General features: G+C 42.1%; 1 protein-coding gene across 1 annotated transcript in view; it reads left to right on the forward strand.

Moving 5' to 3' along the window:
* The window catches only part of LOC132820340 (importin subunit alpha-4-like), a 124,191-nt gene that overhangs the window by 83,932 nt on the left and 19,192 nt on the right, over window positions 1-21,067 (forward strand). Inside the window, exon 12 of the mRNA XM_060832365.1 lies at window positions 19,811-19,939. Coding sequence (XP_060688348.1) covers window positions 19,811-19,939 — 129 coding nt within the window. The remainder of the gene's footprint in view (window positions 1-19,810; window positions 19,940-21,067) is intronic.

A 21,067-nucleotide genomic window follows, 5' to 3' on the forward strand; every position in this document is an offset into this window, starting at 1 on the left:
AGTCCCAAGAACAGAGCCCTGCGGGACCCCATTCAATGCTGACCTCCAGGCAGAATACTTTCCATCTACAACCACTCTCTGCCTTCTGTCAGCCAGCCAATTCTGAATCCAGATAGCTAAATCTCCCTGTATGCCATAGTTCCTGACTTTATGAATGAGCCTACCATGGGGAACCTTATCAAATGCCTTGCTGAAGTCTATACACCACATCCACTGCTCGACCTTTGTCGACCTGTCTTGACACCTCCTCAAAGAACTCAATAAGATTTGTGAGGTATGACCTGCCCCTCACAAAGCCATGCTGACCGACTTTAATCACACTATGCTTTGCCAAATTGTCATAAATCCTATCCCTCAGAATTCTTTCAAAACTTTGCTGACCACAGACGTAAGACTGACTGGTCTATAATTGCCAGGGATTTCCCTATTACCCTTCTTGAAAAGAGGAACAACATTCGCCTCCTTCCAATCCTCCATCCTCCAGTATGACTCTTGTGGAAAGTGAGGAGGCAAATATCCTCGCTAGCGGCTTAGCAACCTTTCTCACTTCCTGGAGTAGCCTAGGACAAATCTCGTCTGTTTCTGGGAACTTATCAATCTTAATGTCTTCCAAAATTTCCAGCATATCAAAGTCATCAATCTTGATCTGGTCAAGACTGTATCCCAGCTCCTTAATGTTCTCATTCACTACAAGGTCCCTTTCCTTGCTGAAAACCGAAGCAAAAAAACTCATTTAGAGCATCCTCTATCTGCTCAAACTCTACGCACAAGTTCCCTCCGCAATCCCTGACCGGCCCTACCTTCACCCTGATCATTCTCTTATTCCTTATGTATGAGGAATACTTACGTTTGGAACTTTGTCAGATTCTCAAGGAATTTGACTGAGAGTAGGAGAGAAACTTGCACCTACTGTTGTTTTATTCCTTACTGTTTTACATCACTGCCATCAGGAAACTAAGTACAGAAAGGGTTGCGAGGCATCAACAACAAAGAGCCTCCATGGTCTTTTGTAAGCCAAGTTTTCTAGCAATTAAGGGCTATACACCCTATCTCTATATCGCCTTCTAAATTACTTGCGGCACCTGCTTGCTAACTTTTCATATTTCATACAAAGAAACACCCAAATTCCTCTGTACTGCACTTTTCTTGGAATATCTGTCTATTTTAATAATAGTCTATCTTTGACTCTTTCTATCAAAGTACGAGACCTCATACTTTCCTACATTAAACTCCATCTGCCAAGTTCTTGTCCACTCACTCAAGCCCCTGCAGATTCCTATGCTGTCAATACAACATATCCTCCCACCTGTTCTTGTATCATCAGCAAATTGGATACTTTACATTCTTTCCCCTCATCCAAGTCATTAATATATACAGCAAATAATTGAGTCCCTAGGACAGATCATAGCAACATAGAAAATAGTAACAGGATACACCATTTGGCCCTTCAAGCTAACTCCACCATTCATTGCAGTCATGGATGATCATCTAGTTCAATAGCCTGTTCCTGCTTTTCCCTCATATTCTTTGATCCCTTGAACCCAAGTTGCTATAACCACCTTCCCCTTGAAATCATACAATGTTTTGCCCCTAACTGCTTTCCATGGTAGTGAATTCCATAGATTCATCACTCTCTAGGTGAAAACCATTCTCCTTATCTCAGTCCTAAATGTTTTACCCCATAGCCTTAGTCTGTGACCCCTGGTTCTGGCCTCCCACACCATCAGCAACATTTTTCCTGCATCTACCCTTTCTAGAGCTGTTAGAAATTTATAGGTTTCTATGAGGTCCCTCTTTATTCTTCTGAACTCCAACAAATATAATCCTAACCAATTCAATCTCTCCTCATCAGTACTACCCACCCAGGACTCAGTTTGGCAAACCATCACTACATTCCCTCTATAGAAAGAACATCCTTCCTCAGGTAAGGAGACCAGAATTTCACGCAGTAGTTTTGGTGTGGTCTCACCAAGACCCTTCATAACTGCAGTGAAACATTCCTGCTCCTCTACTCGAATCCTCACTATGAAGGCCAACGTACCATTTGTTTTGATCACCTGTGGTCCTGCAAGCTCACCTTCGGTGACTGCTGCATGAGGACATCCTGGTCTTGTTGCACAATTCCCTTCTCTCAATTTGTAGCCACTTAGATAATAATCTGCCTTCCTGTGTTTGTTACACATTGTACTGTAAATGCTAAGCATTTACCCAGTTACTCAGCCTGTCCAAATCGCACTCAGTTATAACATAAGAGCGAGGAGCAAGAGTAGACAATTCAGCCCCATGTCCTGGCTGCTCCACTTAATACAATTAAGGCTGAACTCAGTTTTACCAGGAAGCTGCCTGGACTGGAGGGCTTGCCTTATGAAGTGAGGCTGACTAAGCTTCCTGGTAAAACTTCTTTGCACCCTCTCCAAAGCCTCTGTATCTTTGCTATAATAGGGTAACCAGAACTGGACACAATATTCCATGTGTAGCCTCACCAGGGACTTGTAGAGCTGTAGCAAAACCTCGCGGCTCTTAAACTTGATCCCCCTGTTAATGAAAGCCAAAACAACATATGCTTTCTTAACAACCCTATCCACTTGGGTGGCAACTTTGTACTTGCACACCCAGATCTGTCTGTTCCTCCACACTGCCAAGAATCCTGTCTTTAATCCTACATTCCGCATTCAAGTTTGACCTTCCAAAATGCATCACTTTACATTTATCCAAGTTGAACACCATCTGCCATTTCTCAGCCCAGCTCTGCTTCCTGTCTATGTTGTGCTGCAGCCTGCAGTAGCCCTCGATACTATCGACGACACCTCCAACTTTTGTGTCATCTGTAAATTTACTAACTCACCCCTCAATCTCCTCATCCAAGTCATTTATAAAAACTACAAAGAGCAGAGGCCCAAGAACAGAGCCTCCAGGCAGAATACCTTCCATCTACAACCACGCTCTGCCTTCTGTCAGCTAACCAATTCTGAATCCAGATAGCCAAATCTCCCTGAATCCCATACCTACCATGGGGAACCTTATCAAATGCTTTGCTGAAGTCCATATACACTACATCCACTGCTCGACCTTCATTGACCTATCTTATACCTCCTCAAAGAACTCAGTAAGATTTATGAGGCACGACCTTCCCCTCACAAGGCCATGCTGACTGCTTTTAATCACGCTATGCTTTTCCAAATAGTCATAAATCCTATCCCTCAGAATTCTTTCCAAAACCTTGCTGACCACAGACATAGGACTGACTGGTCTGTAATTGCCAGGGATTTCCCTATTACCCTTCTTGAAAAGAGGAACAACATTCGTCCCCCTCCAATCCTCCGGTACGACCCCCATGGAGAGTGAGGACGCAAAGATCTTTGCCAGTGGCATAGCAACCTCCTTTCTCGCTTCCGGAGCAACCTCAGATAAACCTGGTCTGTCTCTGGGACTTATAAAATTTCCAGTACATCAACTTCATTAATCTTGATCTGTTCAAGGCTGTTTCCCGGCTCCTCAAAGTTCTCATTCACCATAAGGTCCCTCTCCTTAGTGAAATTCGAAGCATAAAACTCATTTAGAGCTTCCCCTATCTACTCAGACTCTACGCACAATTTCCCTACACCATTCCTGACTGGCTCTACCTTCTCCCTGAACATTCCCTTATTCCTCACATATGAGTAAAATGCCTTTGGGTTCTCCCTAATCCTTCCTGCTAAGCCTTTTTCGTGCACTCTCCTGGCTCTCCTCATCCATTTCTGAGCTCCTTTCTAGCTAGCCTGTAATCCTCTAACGCTGTGCTAGATCCTTGCTTCCTCCACCTTCCCTAAGCTGCCTCCGTCCTTTTGATGAGAAGCTCCTCTGTTCTCATCATCCAAGGCTCTTTAATCTTATCCCTTCTTGCCTAATTCAGGCACAAATTTGTGCATCACCTGCAACAGCAGCTTCTTAAACAGTCTGCACATGTCTGTTGTGCCTTTTCTGTGGAACAATTGCTCCCAGTCTGTATTTCCCAACTCCTGTCTGATAGTGTCATCATTTCCTTTTACCCAAATAAATATCTTCCCTTGGTAACTGCTCCTTTTCCACTCCAAGGCTGTGGTAAATGTGAGGCAATTGTGGTCACCAAAGTGTTCCCCCAACATGAGATCTGAAACCTGTTCTGGCTCATTGCCAAGCACCAAATGCAATATGGCCTCTCCCCTTGTTGGCCTGTCACCGTACTGAGTAAGGAAACCCTCCTGAACACACTTGACAGAAACGGTTCCATCCAGACCGTCTGCACTAAGGAGGTTCCAGTCGATATTGGGAAAGTTGAAGTCACCCATACCAACAACTCTGTTACATCTGCATTTTTCCCAAATCTGCCGGCCTGAGTTCTTCAATCTCCCTTCGCTAATAGGGGGTCTGTAGAAAATCCCCAATGAGGTGGCTGCTCCCCGCTGTTCCTAATTTCCACCCAAACTTTCTTGATAACCTTCCTTGAGAACCTTCATTTCTGTAGCTGTGATGCACTCTCTGATTAGCAATGTTACACCTTCTTCTCTTTTTCCACCCTCCCTGTTCAATATTCTAAATCCTGGAACACCTAGCAACCATTCCAGCCCCTGTGAAACCCACGTGTTGGGTGTGGCTACACGATCATAAACCCAAGTACTGATCCGTGCTCTAAGTTCATCACTCTTATTTCTGACACTCCTTGCATTAAAGCAAACACCCTTTAACCAATCCCTTTGTTTCATCACGTGAAAATTCTTCCTAATAGATTCACTACATCCTGTCACTGTCCCATCTACAACTATCCCCCTGTCAGATATGTAGCTCTGGTTCCCACCCCCATAAACTTGAAAGGGTTCAGAAAAGATTTACAAGGATATTATCTGGTGGGCCTGAAGTAGGATCGCTGATTGTTTCTCACAAAGGGTCACGAACTCTGTAAATAAATTGTTCCAAAGTGCGATGGACTTTGAGTGAATTTGTGGGGTTGGAGGCTGTGACCTTTAGGGAGAGGCTGGGGCTATATTCCCTGGAGCGTTGGAGGCTGAGGGGTGACTTTATAGAGGTTTGTAAAATCAAGAGGGGCATGGATAGGGTGAATAGCGAAAGTATTTTCCCCAGGATGGGGGAATCCAAAACTAGAGGGAGTAGGTTTCAAGTGAGAGAGGAAAGATTTAGAACGAAGAGCAGTACAGTACAATACAGGCCCTTTGGCCCTCGTTGTTGTGCTGGCCTTTTACTGTACTCTAAGATCAGACTAACCTACATATCCTTCATTGTACTATTTTTCATGTGCCTATCCAAAAGTCACTTAAATGTCCGAAATGTATCAGACTCTACTACCACTGCTGGCGTTGCATTCCATGCACCCACTGAGTAAAGAACCTACTTTTGACATCACCCCTAAACTTCCCTCCAGTCATCTTAAAATTATGCCCCTCATGATAGACATTTCAGCCATGGGAAAAAAATCTCTGGCTATCCACTCTATCTATGCCTCTCAACATCTCAAGTCATCTCTCATCCTTCTTCGCTCCAGTGAGAAAAACCCTAGCTCACTCAACGTTTCTTAATTAGATTAGATTACTTACAATGTGGAAGCAGGCCCTTCAGCCCAACAAGTCCACACCGACCCGCCGAAGCGCAATCCACCCATACCCTTACATTTACCCTTACCTAACACTACGGGCAATTTAGCATGGCCAATTCACCTGACCCGCACATCTTTGGACTTTGGGAGGAAACCGGAGCACCCGGAGGAAACCCACGCAGACACAGGGAGAACGTGCAAACTCCACACAGTCGCCTGACGCGGGAATTGAACCCGGGTCTCTGGCACTGTGAGGCAGCAATGCTAACCACTGTGCCACCCACGTCTTATTATTTCTTAATAAGAAATGCCGTCCAGACCAGGCAGCATCCTAGTAAATCTCTGTGCACCCTCTTGAAAGCTTCCACATCCTTCCTACAATGAGGCATCCAGAACTGAAAACAATATTCCAAGTGTGATCAAACCAGGCCCTCCAGAGCTTCAGCATAACCTTGCTGCTCTTAAACTCAATCCTTCTGATAATAAAAGCCAACACAGCATATACCTTCTTAAGAATCCTATCAACCTCGGTGGCAATTTTGAGGGGTCTTGGACATGAACCCCAGGATCCTTCTGTCTTCCATGCTGCCAAAAATCCTGCCTTTAACCCTGTATTCTGCATTCAAATTTGACTGTCCAAAGTGAACAACTTCACACTTTTCCAGGTTGAACTCCATCTGCCACTAATCAGCCCAGTTCTGCATCCTGTCAATGTCCTGTTGCAACCCACCACAGCCCTTCACACTATCCACAACTCCACCTAGCTTAGTGTCATCAGCCAACTGACTGACCCACCTTTCCACTTCCTTATCCAAGTCATTTATAAAAATCAGAGAGTGCAATGGTCCCAGAACCAATCCCTGTGGAACACCACTGGTCACCAACTCCGGGCTGCAAACTTTCCATCAACCACCTTTGTCGTCTATGGGCCAGCTAATTCTGTATCCAGATAGACAAGTTTCCCTGTATCGCTTCCCCCCTTACTTTCTGAAATTAAAAGGGATCTAAAGGGCAACCTTTTCATGCAGAGAGTGGTGTGTATATGGGAGTGGTGGAGCTGGTACAATTACAATATTCAAGCATGGGTATATGAATGAGGGAGTTTAGAGGGATATGGGGCAAATCTGGCAAATTGGACTATGTTAATTTAGATTGTCTGTTTGTCATGGTTGAGTTGGACTAAAGAGTCTCTTTCCATGCTGTATGACTCTAATTAAACATCTATCCATCTCCACAAATTCACTCAAAGTCCATCGCACTTTGGAACAATGTATTTACAGAGTTTGTGACCCTTTGTGAGAAACAATCAGCGATCCTACTTCAGGCCCACCAGGTAATGGCAAAACTAGAAGAAGTGTATTGATTAAATCAGAAAAAGTGAAAAGGAGCAGATGAATAAAGCACCAATGCTGAGGGACAGGTGCAAGTGTACTGGTCCAAGTAAAAGTTTTACATACAATGCATGGAGTGTAAGGATTAAGTAAAGTGAGCTGCAGGCTCAAATTCAAAATTATTTATTATTCATTCACGGGATGAGGGCGTTGCTGGCTAAGCCAGCATTTATTCCTCATCCCTAATTGCCCAAAGGGCAGTTAAGAGTCAACCACATTGTTGTGGGTCTGGAGTCACGTGAAGGCCAGACCAGGTAAAGATGACAGTTTTCTTCCCTAACAGACATGAGTGAACCAGATGGGTTTTTCCCGACAATGGTTGCACGGTCATCATTAAACTCTTAATTCCAGATATTTGTTTAATTCAAATTCCACCATCTTCCATGGCGGGATTCAAACCCAGGTCCCCAGAACAACTCCTAGGTGTCTGGATTAACAATCCAGCAATAATGCCACCAAGCTATTGTCTCCTCTCGAGGGAAATTATAATATAGTAGCCAGTATTGAGACATGGCTGCAAGATGGTTGGGACTGAAAACCAAATATACTAGGTTATAAGATTTACTGAATGCACAGGGAAAATGGCAAAGATAACGTAGGCAGACAAACGCAGAAAGGTAGTGAATTCTGGAGGGTGTCTGGGACAGTTTCCTACAGCAAGATGTTCAGGATACAACAAGGGACAAGCAATATTAGATTCAGTGATGATTAGTGAACCGATTTAATTAGTAACCTGCAAAAAGCACAAATCAGCTTCTAGTATTTTAGATTTAGGGAAGACTGACTTTGATAAGATGAGATGAGATACAGACTGTCCATGGTAAACTAGGAAATTCTGCTTGTGGGTAAAACAATCGAAGAACAATGAAGCATGTTTAAAGAAGAATTTAAACAGTACAAAACCAGTTTATACCCCTGAGAGGGAACAGAAAAGAACAGGCATGGACCCTAAAGAAATAAGGAGCAGTATAAAATTTTTAAAAAAGAGCTTGCAAAATGCAAAAAATAATGATTGAACCTGCCAAATGGCAAAGATAGAAAGGCAAGCAAAGGGGTACAAAGTAGCTTATAAGAGCTACTGAAAGGGATTATGAAAGGCAACTTGCAAGGGACATCAAAATCAATAAGAATAAATGTGGTCAGGGCCAATGTTGATTCACTAAAGACTGAAAGTGGGGATATTGTCAATGACTATGTGGAAATGGCAGACAAGTTGGATAATTACTTTGTCTCAGTATTTACTGTAGAATTTCCAGCCTGCTGAAAGATCCAAGAAAATTAATAGTGGGTTGGGGACAGGAAATGAATAAAATTAACATAATCAAAGCGTAGATATTGAGGAAATTAATTGAAGTATAGACTTACTTATCCCCAGAACCTGACAGTTTCCATCTATGGGTGTTCAAGGAAGTGGGGAGGTGGGGGAGCTGCTGTTGGTGGTTGGAGGCATATTGCACTTGCCCTAATGATAATCTTTGAGTTCCCAAGCTGCAGGAATTATCCTTCTGGAATAGAAAATAGGACCATTACTCGCTTTTTAAGCAGGGCAAAAGAGGAAAACTGGGGAATTACAGACCGGTTAGCCTAACGTTTGGAAATTGGTGAAATCTATCATCAAGGACAGGGTAACTGAGCACCTCAAAAGTTTTCAGTTAATCAGAGAGAATCAGCATAGTTTCATGACTGGTAGATTTGCCTGACAAATGTTATGAAACTTTGTTTTGAAGAGGTGACTAAGGTAATGGCCAGGGGAATATCTATGGATGTAAGAACATAAAAATAAGAGCAAATGTAAACCATCTGGCCGGAGGAGCCTGTACTGCCATATTAGGTTTAATGACGAGTAGTGAACCAATTTAATTCGTGACCTAATTGTGCATGAACGTGTATCAGGTAGTGATCATAACAAGATTTAGTTCAATGTAGATTGAATTCAAAAAGAATAGATTAAATTCCCTATAGTATGGAAACAGGCCCTTTAGCCCAAACCGACCCTCTGAAGAGTAACCCACCCAGACCCATTCCCCTATAATTACCCCTGACAAAACCACCTAATACTATGCCCAATTTAGCATGGTCAATTCACCTGGCCTGCACATCTTTGGATTGTGGGAGGATACCCATGCAGACACGGGGCGGATATGCAAACTCCACGCAGAGAGTTGCCCGCACCGGGACTCGAACCCAGCTCCTTGGCACTGTGAGGCAGCAGTGCTAACCACACAGCCACCATGCTGTCCCTCATGGATGATCTTCTTGTAGACTCAGCTTCACTTGCCCAATCGCTCCCCATAACCCTTAATTCCTTTACTGTTCAAAAATCTATCTTGCCCTAAAAATGTTCAACGAAGTTCACTGGGTAGGGACTTCCACAGATTCACAACCCTTTGGTTGAAGAAGTTTCTCCTCAACTCAGTCCTAAATCTAGTTTGACCCACCAATAGAAACAACCTCTCTGCTTCTATCTCATCTATTCTCTTCATAATTAGTTTTTGGAACTGTAGAAGGGGATAGAATATCCAAAAAAAATGGAAGAGGCAGTCAGTTGTTGGACACTTGGAATGAATCTTATGTTGATCACCGTTTGACTAGATTTAATAGAATTATTGTTATAGGGAGTCTCCTGTCAATGGCATGGCCTCTAAATGTTTAAAGCCTATTGTTAAAGGTGAGATTGAGAAGCCAGAAATTATTGCACACATGGTAGGAATAACATTTTTAGGGAAAAGGTTAAATCAGTACAGACTGAATTTAAGAGGCTTGGTAGAAGATTAAAGAAAAGAACCTTAAAAGTAGCTATTTATGGTTTACCCCCAATGTCAAACTCAAATGATGGAAGGAACAAAAGGTTAAAGGAGATAAATCTGAAGAGCTGATATATTGTTCAGTGATCCAGGTTTTTGGGCGATTAGAATTTTTTTTAGATTGAAAAGACCTGTTCAAAAAGGATGGGTCTAACCTGAACTGGAAAGGGATCAATATCTTAGCAGGGAGCTGTCCCCATTCCTTTATACTGATAGAGAGGAGGAATGGAGGCAGTGTAAATGGAAAGCTTAATGGGGGAGCTTCTGAATGTGAGGAGAGCATGTCAATTAGAAAAGAAGTACAGGAGAGAGTTAGTAAGTAATAACTCTAAAGAACTAACTTGCATTTATTTCAATAATATTATTATTATTTCAGGTCTTACAGGTAAGGCTGATGAACTCAGGGCATGTTTAAAAACATGGGATTGGGCGTCATAGCTATTACAGAAACTGAGCTGAAAGATGAACAAGGCTGGTAGCTCAATGTTTTAGATTTTAGATGGTATGGAAAGGATAGAAAAGAGGGCGAGAAAGGGTGGCGTTTTTGCTTAAGGAATACAATGCTTCTGTAACTAGGGAAAATATTTCTGAAAAATCATCCAGTGAAAACATATTGGGTAGAAATTACAAATAAAGGAAAGATCATTTTGATGGGATTGGTACTATAGGTCCCCAATAGTAAGGGAATTTGAGAAACAACTATGCACAGGGAGATCTCAGACGCATGTAAGTGTATTAAGGTTGTAGTAATTGGGGATTTTAATTTTCCAAACATTAACTGGGGTACAATGATGTTAAAGGTTTGGATGGTGAAGAATGTGTCAAATGTGTTCAAGAAAATTTCCTTTATCAATATATGGATGCTTCTACTAGAGAAGGTGCGAAACTAGACCTTCTTTTGGGTAATTAGGCAGGGCAGGTGACTGAAGTAAAACTGGGGGCACACTTTGGGTCTAGCGACAATAATTTTATTAATTTCAAAATGGATATGAAAAAGGATAAGCCTTCCATAAAAGTTAAAGCTTTTAATTGGAATAAGGCAAATTTTAATGGTATCAGACAAACCTTTCAAAAGTTAATTGGAGAAGACTGTTTGCAGATAAAAGGATGTCTGACAAGTGAGAGGCTTTCAAGAGTGTGATGATGAGCGTTCACAGGCGTTTTGCTCCTGTTAGAGTTAAGGGTAAAACTGATAAGATTAAGGAACAATGGATAAATAAAGATATTGAGGTACCAGTCAAGAATAGAAGAGAATCTTGTTTTCGATATAGACAGCTTGGTTCAATTGAATCTCTTGATCAATTTAAAGAGAGTAAAGGCGTTCTTAAGAAATAAATCAGGAAAGCAAAGAGGGAATTGAGATAGCATTGGCAGATAAGATTAAGGATAATCCAAAGAGATTCTGCAAATATATGAAAAGCAAGGGGGTAACTAGGGAGAGGGTAGACTCTGTTAAAGATCAAGGAGATTTTTTTTGTGTTGAAGTCCAGGAGATGGGAGTGGTGCTAAATGAATATTTTGTGTCAGTTTTTACTGTGGAGAAAGAAATGGAGTCTGGAGAATGCAGAGGGCTTAACTTCGATATTTTAAAAACAGTTCACAGTACAGTAGAGGGAGATTGGGAAGTATGAGGGAATATAAAGATGGATAAATCTCCTGGACCTGATCTAACGTATACCAGAATGTTGTGGGAAGTAAGGGAAGAAATCATGAGACCCTTGCTGAAATATTTGTGCTATCTATAACTACTGGTGAGGTGCCTGATGACTGGAGGGTAGCTAATGTTGTATTTTTGTCTAAGAAGGGTTGTAAGGAGAAATCAGGGAACTGTAGTCCTGTGAGTCTGACTTCAATTGTGGATACATTGTTGAAGGTGATTATAAAAGATAGGATTTATGGACATTTAGAGAGGCAAAAATTGATCAGGGATAGTCAGCATAGTTTTGTGTGAGAAAAAAAGTGTCTCACAAACTTGATTGAGTTTTTTGATGAAGTTACCAAAAAAGATTGATGGCAGTGCAGTAGACATTGTTTATTTGGATTTTTAATAAAGCCTTTGACAAGGTTCCGCATGATATACTAATTAGTAAAATTAGGTCACATGGGATTCAGGGTGAGCTTACCGATTGGATACATCATTGACTTAATGGCTGGAGATAGAGAACATTGGTGGAGGGTTGCTTTTCAGACTGGAGGCCTGTCACTAGCGGTGTTCTACAGGAATTGGTTCTGGGACCTCTTGTGTTTGTCATTTATATAAAAAATTTGGATGAGAATGTAGAAGGCATGGTTTGTGGACCACACCAAAATTGGTGGCATAGTAGACAGTGAAGAATTTAAGATTACAAAGGGATCTGAATCAAATGGATCAATGGACTGAAAATGGCAGATGGAGTTCAATCTTGATAAATATGAGATATTGTATTTTGGTACATCAAACAATGGTAGGGCTTATACAATTAATGGTAGGGCCTTAGATAGTGTTGTAGAACAGAGGGACCTAGGCTAGCAGGTAGACACTTCTTTAAAGTTTGTGTCACATATACACAGGGTGGTTAAAAAGGAGTTTGGCAGGCTTGTCTTCATTGCTTAATCCTTTGCGTGTAGGAATTGGGAAAGTCTTGTTGAGGTTGTACAGGACATTGGTGGGGCCTCTTCTTGGAAAACGTGTCCAGTTCTGGTCGCCCTGTTACAGAAAGGATATTATCAAGCTGGAGAGGGTTCAGAAGAGATTTACCAGGATGTTGCCAGGTATAGAAGGTTTGAATTATAAAGAATAGGCTGGGACATTTTTCACTGGAACGTAGGAGGCAACCTGATTAAAGTTTATAAAATTGTGAGAGGTATAGATTGTGTTAATGTTAGTTGTCTTTTCCCTAGGATGAGGGATTTCACGGCTACAGGGCACATTTTTAAGGTCAGAGGAGAAAGATTTAAAAAAGACATGAGTGGCAAAGTTTTTACACAGAGAGTGGCTCGTGTGTGGAATGAACTTCCTGAGGAGGTGGTAGGTACAGGTACAGTGACAGTATTTAGAAGGCGTTTGGGTAGTTACATAAATAGAAAATGTTTGGAGGGTTGTAGGCCAGGAGCAAGCAGGTGGAATTAGTTTAATTTGGAATTATGTTCAGAATGGACTGGTTCGACTGAAATCTCTGTTTACATGCTGTATGACTCTTTGACTGTATGTTTCTGTAAATACCCCCTAATTGTTCTAAGTTGTTTATATGGACTTTCAGTAGTAATTTGTTAAAGTTCCACATAAGAGACCGTTATCTAAGGTAGAAACCCATGGAATTGTGGGTAAAATTACTGACATGGAAATTGGTTGAATGGCAGGCAACAAAAAGTTGTAATAGTGGGTAGGTACTCGAATTGGTGTCCCACATGGATATGTGTTAGGGGCTCTAATATTTCACATTATTTATTAAAAACTTGAAGGCTCTTATGGTGCAGTAGTAGTGCCCCTACTTTTGACCCAGGAGGCCCAGGTTCAAGTCCAGAGGTGTGTAATAGCATTCCTCAACAGGTTGATCAGAAAATACCTTATTTGGCATGGTTGCTCAGTGGTTTGCACTGCTGCCTCATTGGACCAGGGATCTGGGTTCCAGCCTACCCTTGGGCGACTGTGTGGAGTTTGCGCATTCAGACCACATTTGGAGTATTGTGTCCAGTTTTGGGCCCCATATCTCAGAAATAATGTACTGGCCCTGGAGTATGTTCAGAGGAGGTTCATGAGAATGGTCCCAGGAATGAAAAGCTTAACATATGAGAAACGTTTGAGGACTTTGGGTCTCTACTCGGTGGATTTCAGAAGGATCTAAATGAAGCTTACAGAATACTGAAAGGCCTGGACAGAGTGAATGTTCGGAACATGTTTCGTAGGAGAGACATTGGTAGGAGAGACGATGGCCCTAATGGCACAGCCTTAGAGTAAAGACAAGACTTTTTAGAACAGAGATAAGGAGAAACTTTTTCAGAGAGTGATGAATCGATGAAATTCACTGCCACAGAAGGCTGTGGAGGCTAGGTCATTGACTATATTTAAGACGGAGACAGATGGGTTGTTGATTGTCAAAGGGATGAAGTATTTTGTGGAGAAAACAGGAGATTGGGGCTGAGAAATTTATCAACCATGATTGAATGGTGGAGCAGACTCGATGGCCTAATTTCTGCTCCTACTCTTCTGGTCTTATTCTACCCACATCTATGTGGGTTTCCTCCGGGTCATCCCGTTTCCTCCCGCAATCCAAGTTTATGCAAATTAGGTGGATTGCCCATGCTAAATTACCCACATGCTCAGGTGTAGGTTAGGTGCATTAGCCATGGGAAATACAGGGTTGCAGGGGTAGGGGAATGGGTCTGGGTGAGATGCTCTTCAGAGAGGGTAGGCATGGACTTGTTGGGCTGAATGGCCTGTTTCTACTCTATAGGGATTTAATGATATTGGTAAAGAAAGTCATATTTCCATATCTGATGTCACAAAGTTAGGCGGCATTGTATATGTGTAGATGATAGTATAGAATTATGAAGGTATGTTGATAGAGTAAGTGCATGGACAAAACTGTCAGATGGAGTTCATTGCAAACAAGTGTGAGGTTATCCATCTTGGACCAACAAAGGATAGATCAGGGTACTTTCTAGTTGGTATGAAGTTAGATACAGTGGATGTGCAAAGAGACTTGGGGGCTCAGTTGTATAGATCTTTATAATGCCATGAACATGCCCTGAAAATAATCAAGAAAGCTAATGGAATACTGGCCTTTATATTTGGAGTGTAAGGATACTGAAGTTATGCTGCAGTTATACAGAACCCTGGTTAGATACCTCTTGGAATATTGAGAGATCTAGGCACCACACCTTAGGAAGGATATATTGGCCTTGGAAGGAGTGCAATGTAGGTTTATAAGAATGATACATGGACATAAGAGGTTAAGTTATGAGGAGAGTTTAAACAGATGAGGCCTATTTTGTCTAGATTTTAGAAGGTTAAGGATGATGTGTTTGAAGTATTCAAGATACCAATGAGAAAAGGCAGGTAGACAAAGATAAACTATTTCCATTGGTTGGAGATTCTAGAACTAGGGACATAGACTAAAATTAGGGCTAGACCATTCAGGAGAGACGTTAATTAATGCTGGATCAGTTGTTAATTTTAAACCTGAGATAGCTAATTGTTTATTAAGCAAAGGTATGAAGGAATATGGGCCAAAGGCAGATATGTAGAGTTAAGCTACAGATCAATCATGTCCATGGAACAGGGTTGAGGGCTGAATGTTACTATGTAATTCCTCCTCATCTCTGTTCTAAATCTGCTACCCTTTACCCCAAAACTGTGAGCTCTTGTTCTGGATTGCCCCATGTGAGGAAAAATCCTTTACTTCAATCCTTTACTTAAAAATGTGTTGCTGGAAAAGCACAGCAGGTCAGGCAGTATCAAAGGAGCAGGAGAATTGAAGTTTCGGGCATAAACCCTTCTTCAGGAATGAGGAAGTTGTGCCAAGCAGGCTAAGATAAAAGGTAGGGAGGAGGGACTTGGGGGAGGGGCGTTGGAAATACGATAGGTGGAAGGAGGTTAAGGTGAGGGTGATAGGCAGGAGAGGGGTTGGGGGCGGAGAGGTCAGGAAAATGATTGCAGGTCAAGAAGGCGGTGCTGAGTCTGAGGGTTGGTCAGCACCGCCTTCTTAACCTACAATCTTCTTCCCGACGTCTCCGCCCCCACCCCCTCTCCGACCTATCACCCTCACCTTAACCTGCTTGACACACCCTCCTCATTCCTGAAGAAGGGCTTACGCTCGAAACGTCGATTCTCCTGCTCCTTTGATGCTGCCTGACCTGCTGCACTTTTCCAGCAACACATTTTTAAGTTCTGATCTCCAGCATCTGCAGTCCTCACTTTCTCCTAGTTGATTTTAACCTACTGCAAATCCTCTTGCAAGGGTGCCTTCCTTGAAGAAGCTCTCCTCCTCCCTCTACAAGGATCTCAGTCAGTCCCTCTCTCACTGCACCCCCCCAAGGTCATCTCCTCTGCCCTGAAACTCTTCAGCCACGTCCTCAAACAGACTCGCTACCACAGCCACATCTCCTTCCTCAGCACCTGCCTACGGAACCGACTGATCCCCCACGGACTCCAGACTACGTTCAGACCAACACAATTTGGACCCAACCAGGACAATCAGTACCTACAACAAATCCAAAGCCTCCAGCAACAGACCTCCCTCCGGATCCTCCACTCCATGTTTGCAGCCACGCGCCGCTACCTACATTCCCTGCAATCAGACCTACCCCAGCTCAGGACAACACTCTCACAGACCTGCAATGGACCTCTACTGTTCTTCATCTACAGAAGAATCCATACACTAAACAAACAGTTCTTCCTAGCCATATCGGAAATTAAAGGTAGTAAGTACCAAATATTTTCATGTACTTACCCCCACACTCCGGATTCCAGCTTTCTAATTTCCCCTCCCCCGATCTTTTCTCAGTCCCAACCCTCAGACTCAGCACCGCCTTCTTGACCTGCAATCTTTTTCCTGACCTCTCCGCCCCCACCCCCACTCCGGCCTATCACCCTCACCTTAACCTCCTTCCACCTATCGTATTTCCAACGCCCCTCCCCCAAGTCTCTCCTCCCTACCTTTTATCTTAGCCTGCTTGGCACAACTTCCTCATTCCTGAAGAAGGGTTTATGCCCGAAACTTCAATTCTTCTGCTCCTTTGATACTGCCTGACCTGCTGCGCTTTTCCAGCAACACATTTTTAAGTAAAGGATTGAAGTGGAAAGGATTTTTCCTCACATGGGGCAATCTGGAACAAGAGCTCACAGTTTTGGGGGAAAGGGTAGCAGATTTAGAACAGAGATGAGGAGGAATTACATAGTAACATTCAGCCCTCAACCCTGTTCCATGAACATGATTGATCTGTAGCTTAACTCTACATATCTGCCTTTGGCCCATATTCCTTCATACCTTTGCTTAATAAACAATTAGCTATCTCAGGTTTAAAATTAACAACTGATCCAGCATTAATTAACGTCTCTCCTGAATGGTCTAGCCCTAATTTTAGACTATGCCCCTAGTTCTAGAATCTCCAACCAATGGAAATAGTTTATCTTTGTCTACCTGCCTTTTCTCATTGGTATCTTGAATACTTCAAACACATCACCCTTAACCTTCTAAAATCTAGACAAAATAGGCCTCATTTGTTTAAACTCTCCTCATAACTTAACCTCTTATGTCCATGTATCATTCTTATAAACCTACATTGCACTCCCTCCAAGGCCAATATATCCTTCCTAAGGTGTGGTGCCTAGATCTTCTCTCAATATTCCAAGAGGTATCTAACCAGGGTTCTGTATAACTGCAGCATAACTTCAGTATCCTTACACTCCAAATATAAAGGCCAGTATTCCATTAGCTTTCTTGATTATTTTCAGGGCATGTTCATGGCATTATAAAGATCTATACAACTGAGCCCCCAAGTCTCTCTGCACATCCGATCTCCAGCATCTGCAGTCCTCACTTTCTCCCACTTCAATCCTTTGTCACTCCTCTTTAGCATCTTGTATGCCTCAGTTATATCTCCTCTCATTCTTCTAACTCCAGAGAGTATAGGCGTAAACTGCTCCATCTCTTCATAAGAGAAGTCCCTCTTCTCTGGAATCAATCTAGTGAACCACATCTGTACTGGCTCCAATGGAAATACATTCCTCCTTAAATAGGGGAACCAAACTTGTAAGCAGGGCATTGTTCAGATCACATCTGTAATACTGTGTACCGCACTGATCACCGTGTATACGGAGGATGTTGATGCTTTGGAAGCTGGACAGAGAAGGTTTATCAGAGTAACACATGGAATAAGTAACTGCCTTATGAAAAAAGGCGGTACAGGTTAGGTCTGTATCCTTGAGTTCGGAGGAGTCATAGGTGAGTTAATTGAGACATATAAGATCCTGCAAGGACTTGACCAGTTAGATGTTAAAAACATGTTTAGTCTTATGAAAGGGTATAGAACTAGGGGTCATGGTTTAAAAATAAGGGGGTGCCCATTTAAAACAGAGATGAGGAAACTTTTTTTTCTGAGGGTTGAGTCTTTGGAATTCATTTCCTCAAAAGACAGTGGGTGCAAAATCTTTGAATATTTTTAAGACAAAAGGTGGATAGATTCTTAACAAAAACAAAGAATTGTGGATGCTGGAAATTTGAAACAAAAACAGAAAGTGCTGGACCAGCATCTGTGCAGATAAAGCAGTGTGAACGTTTCAGGTCCAGTGAACCTGCTTCAGAACGTTAACTCTGCTATTACTCCACAGATGCTTCCAGAGCTGCTAAGTTTCTGCAGTTATTTCTGTTTCTGTTGTAGATAAATACTTGAATATTATGGGTGTGAAAGATTATCGTGGATATTTAGGGATGTGGAATTGAGATTAAAATCAGATCAGCCATAATTTTTGATTTGATTTGATTTATTATTGTCACATGTACTGAGATACAGTGAGAAGCACTGCACTGCATGCTAACCAGACAAATCATACCTTACATAAGTACATTCGGGTATGGTGTTACAGCTACAGAGAGGGTTGTCACAAAGCTAATCCTTTTTATTTCTGAGAGCTGTTCCTTGGCTTAAGGATACTCTGTCCTTGATTTTTTCAGAGGGCTAATAAACCAGGCTGGGCTCCGATCATACTGGTTTGGTACTGAGATGAAAAGGATTTTGAGTTGTCTTTTGTTTAAATGTAAACAGATGAGACTTCAGGCCAAAGTGGTCATGTTTTAGAAGTGACCTGTAGAATGAAAGGGGAGTGGCCAGCTCTCTCGCTGAGCATTTAGTTTAGTCCAGAACTGGTAGGGAGTTCAACAGTGAGCTTGAACTCTTCTGCCCTTCTAACTTCAACCTGTAAGCATCTGACCCTTTTTTTTGTACTGTGTTTTAAAGGGGGTTTGCTTATATTTGGAACAGCATACTTAAGTCTAGTTTGTATAGACTGAGTTCTGTAGGGATTCTTTAATCTGTTCTTCGTGTTTCATTGTGTAATTTTATGAATAAATGTTTTGTCTGTTTTAACCTGGTAATCAATCTTGCTAACTTAATCCGGGTAATTTTCGCGGTACACTTACTGAAACAAATTGCAAAGTTATGGTCTGGGCTGCCTGCTTAAGAATGTTTTCAGTGGTCTGACCTAGTCCATAACACGTTGCAGAAAAAGATCAACTCTGATCTATTGATTGATGGAGCAGGCTCAAAGGACTGAATGGCTTACTCTTGTTCCTTTGTTAGCATGATTGTATGTTTGTAGCATTACCATCAGCTTGAATCGTAATAAAGGCAAATTAAATATTGTTGATTATTACAAGGGGAATGAAATCTAAACTATAAATAAATATAAAAGTTGAGACGTATCGCAACAGTCAGCAGAGCGTTGTCAGACTGAATCTGGCGTACTGTGTATGCTTTTGGTCTCCTTTACATTCAGGATATGACTGTTGAAAGAAGATTCGCTCAGAGGATGGCTGAGTTGAAGCAGGGCTCATCTCATGAGGAAAGATTGGACATGCTGGGCCGATATATATTGCAGGTTAAAAGAATGAGACATGATTTTATTGAAACATATAACATCCTGAGTGGACTTAACAGAGTTAATGATGAAAGCATTTCCTCTTATGGGAATAAATAGAACTAGTTTAACAATTGTCTTGTTGGAGATGAGAAGAAACATTTTCTCTGAGGATTTTAAGTCTGCAGGACTCATCGTCAGACAATGGTGCAGGCAGTGATTGAATATTTTAAAGGCAGCAGTAGATTGATTCTTGATCAACACGAGAGTCGCAGGTTAGCAGAGGTAGATAGGAATGTGGAGTTGAGGCCATAACCAAACCTGATGTGATCTCACCGAAAAGCAGAGCAGGCTAAAGGGGCCAAACAACCTACTCTTTACAATTCTAATGTTCATATCACTAACGTTATTAAGCTGTTTCACACTATGTAATAGTTTTGGTGCCCAGCATAGTTTGATGTATGTGAAATGTTTGTATCTTTTTTTTCCACAGACAGCTGCACTGAGAGCTGTGGGTAATATCGTAACCGGCACTGATGAGCAGACACAGATCATATTGAATTGTGATGTACTCTCCCACTTCCCAAACCTTCTCACTCACCCAAAGGAAAAGATCAATAAGGTAACACACTACTAGTTACTTTGTAGATATACTGATAGCTTGTTCCACATCTCCAGCCCCTCCATGCCCTCCCTTGGCCCCCAGAACTGGCCCATGTGCCCACACTCTATCTGTTTGGGTGCGGTGGGCAATGCTACACCCTGACACCACCACCACAACTGCCCTGGGACTTGCTGATTTTATGACAGAATTTCTGCAGAGTCTAATCCAATTCTTCTTGGTTATTTGGACCAATTTACTTGCCAGTTGGAGTTTTTGCATTACAAATAGGAACTCAGGTAGATTCCTCTCCCTCAATTTCCCTCAAACTGTTTAAACAGCTTTGGTGTTAATCTGATTGAAAGATTCAGACCTTACCCAATTCAGAGTTAGCGCTAAATATTTGTCTAAAAGTATGTTTTACTCTAAATGAAGACACAGTTGCCATTTGTGAGAAAATGTGAGGTAATACATTTTGTTAGGAGAAGCATGAAGAGACAATACAGGCTCAATGGTACAACTTTGAGAAGGGAGAGGGACACTTGGGCATTAAGTGCATAATTCTTTGAAGGTAGCCAGGCAAATTGAATAGGTTGGTAGATTAGATTAGATTACTTAGTGTGGAAACAGGCCCTTCAGCCCAACAAGTCCACACCGACCCGCCGAATAGCAACCCACCCAAACCCATTCCCCTACACCTAACACTATGAGCAATTTAGCATGGCTAATTCACCTAACCTGCACATTTTTTGGACTGTGGGAGGAAACTGGAGCACCCGGAGGAAACCCACGCAGACACGGGAAGAATGTGCAAACCCCACACAGACAGTTGCCTGAGGTGGGAATTGAACCCAGGTCTCTGGTGCTGTGAGGCAGCAGTGCAAAGCACTATGCCACCGTGCCGCCCAAGGCTTCAGTTTATAAATAGAGGCATAGAATATAAAAACAAGGAAGTGATGCTACACCTCAACAAATTGTTGGTCAGGTCACATTTGGAGTATTGTGTTCAGTTCTGGACACATTATTTATGGAAGGATGTTAATGTATTGAAGACATTGCAAAGGAAATTTACTGAAATTATATGAGGAATGAGAGATTTTAGATTCAAGGTAAGATTAGAGACATTGGGCCTATTGTCCTTGCAGCAGA

The sequence above is a fragment of the Hemiscyllium ocellatum genome, chromosome 11 (genome assembly GCF_020745735.1).
Source record: "Hemiscyllium ocellatum isolate sHemOce1 chromosome 11, sHemOce1.pat.X.cur, whole genome shotgun sequence".
Lineage (NCBI taxonomy): Eukaryota > Metazoa > Chordata > Chondrichthyes > Orectolobiformes > Hemiscylliidae > Hemiscyllium > Hemiscyllium ocellatum.